Here is a 12,212-nt window from a genome sequence, read left to right as displayed (position 1 = left end):
CAAAAGCATCTCTGTTCAATAAGTGTGTCAATCCAGGCTGTGGTCCCACGTTTCACCCTCTAACCCACATTGACCTATTTACACCGAGATCATGAAAGGTTGTGGCTGGCATCAAAGTAGCACATGACGTCTGGGCCTCATAAATGAAATGTCTTAATATCCCCGGCTCTGATTAGGTGTCACTGTTCGGTGTTGCAATGCAAGCTTTACTGTCACACGTCACTTGAAACCCCACTTGATTACGCTGTGTGTGTTTTTCCCGAGGGCAGAGATAACAGGCAGGCTTTGCAGAGGTTGGGTTTTTGTGTACCGTGCTTGTATCTGTTATTCTTTCCAGGAAGCCCTGAACATATCTGGGCATCAGGTTGGTTTATTTTGGTTATTCTGAATGTAATCTTCCCTTGCACCATTTGCTGCATTCACAGGGAGATTGGCAAGCTGAGACCAGCACACAGGCACTATAAAAGGATAGGAAAGTGTGTGTGTGTGTGTGTGTGTGTGTGTGTGTGTGTGTGTGTGTGTGTGTGTGTGTGTGTGTGTGTGTGTGTGTGTGTGTGTGTGTGTGTGTGTGTGTGTGTGTGTGTGTGTGTGTGTGTGTGTGTGTGTGTGTGTGTGTGTGTGTGTGTGTGTGTGTGTGTGTGTGTGTGTGTGTGTGTGTGTGTGTGTGTGTGTGTGTGTGTGTGTGGTAGAAAAACTTCATCCTGGCTTAATATTGCCCAGTGTGCAGCTTGATTAGAGGTGTGTGTGCAGTGTCAGGAAGTGTTTGTCCACTGTGCCGTCACATGGAGTGTGTGTTCCCAGCTGCACTACGGCCTGCTGAACCAGCCCAATCTGTTAAATATAGATGGCTTATTTACACGCTGAGCTCCTTGTCAACCTTCCCAATCCCTCTGCTGTTGAGCTGATGATGCTGGGTGGAGCAAGGATGACCACATATTCCTGTATGTGGAATCATTTAGCTCACTAGCTGGACTTCCTAGCTCTTCCTACATCCAGGATATGGTCAAATCATACACCCAAGCACTTCGCTCTGCTTCGGCCAATCAGCTTGCTTCTCCCTTAGAGTTCCCCTCAATACAAGATGTTATCGTTGCTCCGAATAAGTGGAACTCCCCAACTCTCAATTGAAATCAGTGAAGCAGAAAGTAGTCAACACATCTTACATCACAGACTGAAAACACAGGTTTAGACTGCACCTACAATCTGTTTGTAGCACTGAGGAAGGTTTGTCTTATTTTAAGCTAATTTATTTAAGGACAATTTGCTTTTTTGGAGTTTGTATCCTCATAATTGAATGCACCTATTGCCAGTCGCTTTGGATAAAAGCTTCAAAATGTAATGTGTGCACTGTAAATAGAAAAAGCTGTTGAATCTGTGTGATAGCCAACAACAATGGTCAGTTTTAATGGAAAAAATTGAAGGTTTAACTTTGTTTGGATATCTAAGCTCAGGAATTCTAACTTTACAAAACATCATGCAATTGGGGCACACATGCTAGCTCATAAATCCACCGTTGAAAAAAAGGGATTATGTACTTATTTAGTCAGCCATAGGCCCCAGGGTGCAGGTCACCGCTGTGACTGTGTGTTTTTATGTTTGATTAAAGAGCTTTGTTTTGTAACACACAGGATATTGAGGTCAAAGTCCAATACATATTACACGAGGCAAACAGCAGGTGACTTCCCCACAATCCTGGACTGCCTTTGTTTACTATGCACAAGCCCACAGAATACAGGAGCCTGCATGTTGTTCGGGTTGTCATATTAGTGCTTATTGGATGAAGACGGAGCGGCCTCTCTCTGTTTACTGGATATTGAATAAGAGGGACTGAGGTGTGTGTTCGGTCGGGGAGAGTAAACAAAGTTATGTCTTTCTTGGTCAGAAGCATTGATAATTATGCTTAGCCCTGCAGAAGAGCACATGCTTTTTTCTGTCGATAAATTGACACGTTGTTTCAGCCTCTTAAATATAATTTAATTGAAATACTATTTGTGGGGATCTTTAATCTTCTTTGACAGACATCACCTTGTACGTTAAGAAGCCAGTATTTATACTTTCTATAAATACATGAAAGCACAATGGCGTGTATAAGAGGAGAAACCTGTCTTTGGACCCTCGATGTAACACGTAGACATAATTTAAGCAGTACATTTAAAAAAAAAACATCTGCAGAGATTGTATTACCGCTGTTTGATGAGTGTGTGTTTGTTCTAAGTCTTTCCTTTAGTAGATCTATAAACCAAAAAGTTGTCCTTGTCCTTTGCAGTTTTTGTATCTTTCAACACAAATCCATTAAGTTCCCCTGCTGGTGATTTGTATTGGATGTTGTCAGCAGTCCGAGTTGTTTAAGATCTGTGTGTGTGTGCGATTCTGTGTTTGTCCAACTGCTATCGATTAAGGCCTCGTGTCTGTCAGCGCTCCATCTGATAGTGTTCACTAACCCCCCCCCCCCCCCCCCTCTCTTTCTTGTTGCTTTTTCCTCTCCACAGCGATAGAGACCCAGAGTACCAGCTCCGAAGAGATAGTGCCAAGCCCGCCCTCGCCTCCACCGCCGCCCCGCATCTACAAGCCCTGCTTTGTGTGCCAGGACAAGTCCTCAGGGTACCACTATGGTGTCAGCGCCTGTGAAGGCTGCAAGGTGAGACTCCGGCCTTCCTGTGAATCTGCCAAGCAAGCAAGATGTTTCGTCAATCCTGTAACCTTCGTGTGATTTATAAGGGTGGGGGGGGAAACTTCACAGGCTAAACTCAGATGATGAAAATGATTAGGCACGTCATTTTGAGTATTTCACATTCTTTTGGGGTTTTTCGAGGTTTAACGCTGGAATTTAATGTTGGGTCAAAACTTCATCATTTGATTGAAGATTGAAGATATTTGATTGTCATATGTACAGTATAACGGGCAGTTGCTCTGCGCTCAGCTCTCCACACCTACATATTAAGAAACTATACCTATAAACAAACATATGAGATAAAAACTAGCATCAATCTTTTTTGGAGAAACGTAACAAAATTCCTGTCTCAGAAAAAAGTGCATGATGTGCTGCATGGTAAAACTCAAATTAAATATGATGCTTAAACAGCAGGGTAGAGTATGGTGTCTAAATATATAGATAAGAAAAGAAACGATAGATATGAATGTGACTTCCTTACCAAGTTAACTAATCATCAATTTGACCTAGTTGACATGCCTCTTGCACAACCTATGGCACATTGTAAAGAGTTTATGATGGCGTCTAGTACGGAAAGTGTGAAACTTTGTCAGCCTTGTAGATTCGCTCATATCAACTCTGCTTACGTGTCCACATGGTATCAATACAGCCATGTTATACAGGGTCTGAAGAGGCCTTATACCCCCCCCCCCCCCATCTGCTCCATTATCAGTTGCTGCGTGCATGCTTTCCTGCTAGAATGAGCACACAGTCGTCTTTATCTCGCTTCTCCCAAGGCGCAGAGCCAGAGTTGTGTAACTTCAGGGGATAACGTGTGGAATCTAATGTAATCCAACAGCCAGGTGTGAATCTCATACATCCACAAAGTCAATCATTTAGATTGATAGATGGATAATTACTTTAGTAAAAGAGTAAACCATCTTGTTTGGTCTTTTGCATAGATATCATGGGTGCTTGAATTCACAGACATAGGATTTGAGGAGTGTTAACCCAAACAGAAAATATCGTTTTTTCTCCCAACAACAGACTGTGTGTAGCAGAAGTAGGGAGTGGTTTGATGAAGGCAGGCAGGGTGGTGCTGTGGGTGACAGGTGCCTGCTAGACCCTTTGACTTATCGACTGTGCAGCCAATACTGGGGTGTGTGTGTGCTGCCATATGTGCAGGAAGGAAAGGGGGTAGAGCAGAGAGAAAAAACCTTACTAAAGAAGCTAGCTAAAAAAACAATAAGGAAGGGAAGGAACTTAAAAAGGATGTGGAAATGCAGACAAAATTATACAAAGATTGCTCTGAGTGAGATAAAGAGAGCAGACGGTGCTCTGGGATGCATTAGAAAGCTATAAAGAGGGAAGTGGGGGATGGTTGAAGGGGCAGCAGATTAGGCTGATGGGGTATAGGGGCCACGGTTGAACTCATTGACACCAAAAAAAGACGGTCAGCTCACATAGGGGGGAGGGGAAATGGGTAAAGAATGCACAAAGGGCACAGGAAAGCAAGGATTCATACAGACAAACACTTAACCCTTTAACACAAACCCTCTGACTGAGCTCCATGAAACTCAACCTGCTCCCAAAGCGAGACTTATAAAAAGTTAACTAAGTTAGTAAAAGCTGACCCCTGTGCTGTTTTATAGGGTTGGCCAAACCGCTGCTGGCTGTTCTGCTCCATGAGCTCCTGCGGATTCTTTAAATATCTGCTAATGACATCCTCTAGATTTCTGATATCTTGTTTTTTTAAAAATACATTCCTGTCAACCTTATTTTTGCATAAAATTCCATACTCAGTTTTTATCAGGTTACTGGAAATCTAACCCTCCCTATCGACACTAGATAAATCAGTGTCATCATGATCTGTGATGAAACTTTCCAACGTAATCTGATTTCAAAGTTGTGTTTCTTAACCCGTGTTTCAAAACAGGCACAGGCAGGAAATGTGGCCGTGGGAAACCTTACTTTTTTGAACTTTTTTTATTTCAGGTGCTTACATGTTTTTAAAAGCATTCATTTTGATTTCAAAAGGTATGCAGAAGTTATTTAAGCCCCAAGGTGCTTTTATTGTTTCCCCTTGCTCCTCATTGTCTAATAGCTAGACCCTCCAGAAAAACGTGGGCTAAAATTCTTGATTATGCGATTAAACATGCAGGGTTTTTATGGGATTTTATGTGGTGAAATTGCGAAAAATAATAGATTTTTTTTTTAAATATTGGGCTGTCTTATTTATTCCCTCTCACACACAACCTGCCACTAACGTTAAACCCCTTTCCTATTCAATTAAACACATTCAATGTTTATTTCATGTAAAAGCAATTGGGCTATTTTACTCTCTCTCTCTCTCTCTCTCTCTCTCTCTCTCTCTCTCTCTCTCTCTCTCTCTCTCTCTCTCTCTCTCTCTCTCTCTCTCTCTCTCTCTCTCTCTCTCTCTCTCTCTCTCTCTCTCTCTCTCTCTCTCTCACACTTACTTCTCCGCCTCATTCTGTTTCCATTTACTCGTTCGTTATCTGACCAGCTTCAATCTTGTAGGCTACTCACTTCGTTTCTTGTAGCCCTCGAAAGGGTTTTGGAGGTTGATCCCTCGGTGAACGTGAGTTGTTTGGCTTTCTTGTCCGCAGCAGCAGAAAGCATTTTCGAATGTTTGGATGAATCAAAGTGGGTCGTCACCGCCGATTTTCTCTAAGACGTATGCTCCAACACACAGTTGCACGGGGTGCAGAATAGTTTCCCCCCACTTTCTTGAAAGACATCGGTTTTTAGCAGAAATGTTCGTCGTGTGAGTTCCACAAGTTCACTCTACGGTGTTGTTTACCTTCTGTGATGCGCGAGCTGATGACGTCGCGTCATCATCATCACTACTTCACGTCAAGACGAGTTAACTTTTTTTATTCTCAATTTTGTGTGGAAAAATGCGGGGATTATGCGGCTTTTTAAAAATCTGCGCCATTTTGCTGATTATGCGGTAAATTCTGCGATCGCAGAATCGCGTTTTTCTGGAGGGTCTAAATAGCCGTCTGTATGTGTTAGACTAATATAGAAGCATGAAATGTGTTATGCGGTTAGTGTCGGTGTTACATCGACCTCATATCACCTCAAGCAGAGGTTGTGTAGTTGTAGTAGCCATTGGTCACTTAACACCTTTATGTAACATTTTGTGATTAAGGTCTATTAAAGACAAATGAGGCATTTAAAACACATTAAAAACCACAATATAACACTTGTTATTCGTAGGTAAAGACTCTGCCACAGTGTGATAAACATTGGTGGAGTGTAAACAAAAGAGGAACTGTAAACTTGAGTAATTAGGTGTTTGTCCTTCCTGATCACCGCATTGTTCTCTCTGACGGCTCAGAAATGTACTCACAATTGACACTGTAATTAGCTTTTCCGGGCTATGTGCATTACGGATAGGGCTGTCTTAATTCCGACACTGTTTTATAAGAATGACACACAATTGGATTGAGAAGTTTTATCACCAGTTGATGACATGCTCTCTGCGCCCTGAAAGGTTTAAACTCTAATCCAGGATTAAACGCAACAATTCAGTCCGTTAGTGCTATTATAATCATTTGGAATGTTGGCTAAACTACAAAAATATCCCCTGTTTAACCGCTAGCTAGCGTCAGCAGCTCGTCCCCTGTCCATGAACCTTCTGTCCGCCCACTAAACAGCCGCAGTGCTAATTTGAAAAATTCAGGATGCCTTTTCTATATCTGACTTCAGAGGAGATGACTTGGCACAGCGTACTTAATAATTCAACAGTACAGGCATGTGAATGTATATGAATGTCTCATCTGAGACTGGGGTAAATCGGGGGTTAGCAGCGCCGGCTTTGCTGCTGCGTGCCAAACTACAAAGGCATTTCCTGGGGGCTGCAGCGAACAGAGGAAACAGGAGGGGGAAGTTGCGCTCTGCTACTTGGAGACAGCAGCTCGTTCGTTTGTTGTTTAAGTTCTGCCGCCCGCGTATACTCACCGGCATTGCACTCCTTTCCCCCTCCAGATATTAACACTTTAACATTAAATATGCATGCCCGCCCACTCATGTTTATGTTTTTGTCTTGGAGGCACGCAGAGCGCAGCAGGCCATCTTTCTTCCCCGCGATGCGAGAGAAGCGACCATATTTCCGAAATCCCCCAACCGCCGCTTCTAGCAAGAATGTGGGCTATTTGCTGCGTTTTCCAGCATCAGTCTTTGCTAATGTGCGGGCTTTAGCCCTAGCTGCTTCCTAATAGAGGCGCACACTCATGCATGCACGCAGCGGGAGGCTGGGAACGCACTCTTAATCTGGGCACAGTGTGAAAGTCACGTAAGAGAGGATTCCTGTGCTTCCCTGTGAACTCGCCAACCCCTCTTCGCCCCCCTTTCTTGCCTCTTGATAAAGAATTTCCTCACACAGATGCAAAGTACTCATAAAAGGCACGAGGAGGCCCATAATGCAAACCAGGTAGACAGGCGTGAATTTGAGAGCACATGACACACGCAATCATGTGTGTACTGTTGCCGTTCACCTCTCTTTTTCACCCCCACCCTCTCCCTGTCCCCCTTTTCTTGAGACTCTCATCTCCTCTGAGCGCTGCAGGGTGGCTGACAGGCCCGCTGAGGGCTCTTGTCGCCGGGTGGATTAAGCGGTGATACAAAAAGAGGCTTAAGGGCCACAGGAAGCAATGACTCTTAAAAGGAGGAGAGGGGGGGGGAGGGGCAGGAACAATCGACTAGCCCATGATCCGGCAGCAGCAGCCAATAGGGAGGGGCTGCGAGAGGGCACCTGAGCCTCGTGGTGCAGGAGGGGGGAGCGGGTCAATACCCTGTGACACCGGGGTCAGGGTCAGGGCAACGGCGGATCAAAGGGGACATGATAAACACATGCACAGGCTCACACAAAGACCACGCACTTATCCCTCAGCATCAGCACAGAGACTTAACGGAAAACTACGAGCTTGGTTGTCTCCGCTTTGCCGTTAATTCTTCACAGCTCAGAGAAGGAGGTACCAAACCTTTTATTCCTAGGCCAGAAATGATGCGTGAAAAGCAGGGCGTTTTTTACGTGCAAAGAAGCTGTAGGCCTTGATGAAATCCAGACAAGGGTTAGCTGAGGTGACCCTCTGAGGATTGCCTCTACCAGCTGGAAGTGTAATCGAAACTATAGAACAGATACGAGACAAACCGTACACCTTTCCACTTCTTGGTTCATCGCTATCACTTCCACTCCGCGGCGGTGGACAGAGATGTGAGGAGGGGCCGGTGATCCGGTAGGGACAAATTGCGGGCTTAGGTCCACCCGCCATCTGTCGGCTAGCAGAGCTAATCCCTTGGCATGGGATGGGGCTCCCTGGCAACTCCCACACCACACTCCGCCCCACCTCCCTCTCTTACTAGCTAGCCCCACCCACCCAAAAACACACCCCACTGTGTCCCATCGATACTCGTATTGGCCTGTATTTTCCGAGCCATGCTTTGCTGAGTACTCAGTAGATTTGCATTAACCTTTTTTTTCCATTTTGACACGCCGAGGTCACAGAGGTGAACATTGATTTATTGGGGTTGCATGGTATGTCTTTTTATCTTATCTATCAGGGGTACTTTGCTCTCTTGCTTTTGTGCAATCAAAACAAAGCTAGCCTCCCCAAAGATCTCTCATTTCAGCGACCAGCGATGAGCGCCGAATAATTGTTCAGTTTCCTTTGATCCTCTCGGATTGAAAAGGGAAATAAAGGAAAAGAGGGATTCCTGTTTTGAACGCTATGTTCTTTCTTTCTCTCTAATAATAATTGCTTGGCCTGGATATAGAGTCTCTTATTTCTGGCTGTGTAAACTAGGCCACGTTTATATGGCACCGAGTAACCCTGTGTGTTTTGCCCAAAAAAAGCCCTTTGGACCTGAAACATCTCCAAAATAATAATATCAGTGGTGTCCGTCACTAAGCAGGTGGGCGACCTCATGAGATGTTTACTGACTATAGTCTCCGTCCACATTATGTAACGCAATAAGCCTTTAAAGGACTCGACTGTCTGTGAGTTTATTGCCATTTAATTGCTGTTGCCCTTCTGCACAGCCTCCTTTTAATATCCACCTTTTAGCCTTGCAAGTAAGTGAGTGTTTTCTAAAGAACAGGATGGAAAGGAACATTGTGTACATTGAGCAACATATGAGGAAAGAGTCTGCAGGAAGCACAGAATGAAAGAATGAGTACATAGCAACACACACAACAGGGAAAGCACATTTCATTTGGCTGTTTATCTGCTCTATTTACTTTTGTCCTCACAATTCTTCTACCAGCCGCCCCCTCTGCCAAACACCTGTCCTCTCTCCTCGTCTCATCTCCGTCTTTTTTTTGTCTCGCAGGGCTTCTTCCGGAGAAGCATCCAGAAGAACATGGTGTACACTTGTCACCGGGAGAAGAACTGCATCATCAACAAAGTCACCCGCAACCGCTGCCAGTACTGTCGGCTGCAGAAGTGCCTGGAAGTCGGGATGTCGAAGGAGTGTGAGTATTAACACTGTTTTTACCCAGAACCCCCTGCTCCTCCCACATCTCTGTGTAAGGGTCGAGCACAGATCTCATCGTGGTTGTTTTAATCCCAGAGGGGTTAGCTTAATTGTTACCACTGAATGAAGTCTTAAGCCAAGATTACATAATGCAAACACATATCAGCTTTGGGGGCGATCCTGTCAGTGACTCTTGATTTATTATTTATTAAAAAACCCGTCTATTTTCTGAGAATACTGTGACCTTTTGTTGTTTACAGAAACAAAGTCGGAGTGAAATCAAAGCTGTTACTATTTCCTCACACACTGATGCTTTTAGTCGCTTGTTTCTTTTCATACTTTGACGAGTATATCCACTGTAAAAGCCAGACAAAGGGCAGCCGTGATGCAGACTGGCAATAACAGTCAGGGTGTCGCCAGGCTTGGCAGGCCTCAGTGATGAATATGTTCTCACCTGCCGAGAGTGAAAGAGCAGGCGTCTGCTCCCATCATTGCACCCCGGGGGCTGTGTGAACACACACACACACACACACACACACACACACACACACACACACACACACACACACACACACACACACACACACAGACACACAGACACACACACACTCTCTCAAACACACACACATACACGCAGGCAGTCAGACTTGATAAAGTAATTGGAAGAGGTGTGACCGCACAGAACTCACAGAGGCCCCATCACATGACATCAACACACACCATCATTTTTACACCAGATTGTGTGCATACACGTTTGTACACATACATACTGATAAGTGATTAGTTATACTACATATATTGATAATAACCAAATGCAGACAGCCTCCATAGCTCCATCCCTCTCCGCCTCCTGTCTTCCCGCCGCTATTTACCTCATTTTTCTGCTAGAGTGAGAGCAGAGAGCACTCTCCATGCCACAGCTCTGTGGCTTACAGTAAAAGAAGTTATCCTCTGAGCTCCTTACCTTTGAATGGGGCCATTAATCATGGTTAGATGGATCACAGCAGCCATCTTTTTCGACACTCACAAAAGCTCACAACAGGGGAGAAAATTTGAGTTGGAGAGCCATCTAGTGGTGAATGCGTAATAAGTCAAAACAGCTCAAATTGGTTTTCTGAATGGAGTAGAGGAGTGAATAACTATTATCGGTGTATTTCCAGCCATCTTTGCTCGGTGGCTTTTGGTTGATCTGTGATCTCTTTTTCTGGTTTCGTCATTTTGTGCAGTGTGTCGATTGCTTGTCTCTGTGTCCTCGGCGATGACTTTGTCTAATGAAACTGGTCAGGGCTAGTGAGGAAGGAGAGGCTGGCCATCTGGGGCCAGCAGGGAGTCTCTGCCTCTCCACACACACACAAAACACACACACACCAAAAATGCATGCTTGTGCATAATTTCCTGCACAAATTATGCACATGGAAAGTGACAAACACAAACCGATATGAATAAAAACAAGAATGCACTCGGACAGCAACTCTTAGACACCCTATACTCAGTCTCACAGAAGGTGGACCCCCTGCTCGTGTCGGGGTGACCTTGCGTGTGTCGGCAGACGGCTCCAGACGACAGTACCAGGCCTGCTGCCAGGTGGCAATGCCAAGCAAGACGGCATCAGAAGGAGGGGGGGTGGTGTTAGGAGCAAGTGGAGGGTTACAAGGGAAACGCCTGTAAGCCTGGTGCCACATTATCATCAACCTGACAGTGTGTGGTTAAAGACGACCGAGACTTCTTAATGAAGGTTAGCGCAATATTAACCATGAGAGAAAAATAAAGTTTGTTAGATTTCGATTTTTTTCGACTTTCCATCGTAGCCAGCCCCTTTCCCCTGATTTATTTATTTTTACATACCAGGTCGTTTTTACTCTTCAAACTACTCAGGAAAAATATATTTTTAGACTCTTACAAGGTTAAAATCACCATTTAGCTTGAGATGTTAACCGTTTATAGACAGGAGTCCAAAGTTCGTTGTGATTAGAGACTCATGGTCAAAATGAAGATTGATGTACAATATATCATAAAAGAAAATACATTTTTCAATAATCAATCTCCTCAGAAATAATTTTAAATAGTAAAAATACAACACCCTTTAGCTTGAAATGCTAACAGTTTATAGCATATATTCTGAGTGAACATGTTGTGAAACAATAGCCAGCATGTGTAGTTCTGGGGAGGGGGGTGGCCCTTATGAAACGAAAATATATTGTAATATATTGGTAAATATAATACAAGATACTGGATCATACATTTACATATATGGGAAAGTAGTCCTTATATTTTTAAATATATTTCGATATAGGCATGGACCATGTACGTTGCATGTATATTGATACATATATAAAAAAAAAAATGTCAACGAAAACAAAAACTGCATTATACATTTGTATATGTAATAGTGTTATTGAAACACAAGTGGATAAGCGTTGTTTAAAGGCTACAGGTTGGACATGACTGGATTTTTAAGCAGCATATAGAGTATATATGATGACATTAAAAAGCATTTCTGCCCAAATAACTTCATTCCTCTGTGTTTTAACTCTTCCGCTGTGTATAAGGAAAGAGCTTATGGTTCAGCACAATCCTTGAAACTGAATTTATGTCTGTGAGTTCAGGCCAGCCACCGTAGCTCGGTACCTCCCTCCCTTAATCATCTCCCCCCCTCACAAAACGGTCTCCCACATGTTCCTCGAGGAAGGTGTTATTCAGCGATAGAAAAAAAAGGTAATAAAAGTAAAATAAGATGAAGCAAAGAATGATGGAGAACTAGGGAGGATAACATCAGCCAGGAAGGATAGCAGAGGAAGATGAAGGCTCGGAGAGTATCGAGTGAGAATGAAAATCTAGAGTTGAGAGAGCAGAAGGGGGGGGGGGGGGGGAAGCTGGAGGACAGGGAGAGGGAGAGGGAGAGGGAGAAAGTTTCATCACTGTCGACGGTGGCTCTGAGCACAGGGAACATTGACATTTTTATCTTTCCATTGAATTGAATCTGTGTGATGGACGAGCTGCCAGCGCTTTAATTTTCCTCACACGAATTATCCCTGTCTGCCCACCTCTCTCTGTCTTGTATACA

At 44.1% G+C, this 12,212-nt stretch overlaps 1 protein-coding gene across 6 annotated transcripts in view; it reads left to right on the top strand.

The window, feature by feature from the left end:
* The window catches only part of raraa (retinoic acid receptor, alpha a), a 152,063-nt gene that overhangs the window by 134,395 nt on the left and 5,456 nt on the right, over nucleotides 1-12,212 (top strand). For all 6 annotated transcript variants that reach the window (XM_079659692.1, XM_079659690.1, XM_079659691.1 and 3 more), the window contains 2 exons: nucleotides 2,490-2,638; nucleotides 9,005-9,146. In XM_079659692.1, coding sequence (XP_079515818.1) covers nucleotides 2,490-2,638; nucleotides 9,005-9,146 — 291 coding nt within the window. The remainder of the gene's footprint in view (nucleotides 1-2,489; nucleotides 2,639-9,004; nucleotides 9,147-12,212) is intronic.

This window comes from Notothenia rossii, assembly GCF_949606895.1.
Source record: "Notothenia rossii genome assembly, chromosome: 11".
NCBI classification, from domain to species: Eukaryota; Metazoa; Chordata; class Actinopteri; order Perciformes; family Nototheniidae; genus Notothenia; species Notothenia rossii.
This window is presented reverse-complemented; position numbering and strand designations above follow the sequence as displayed.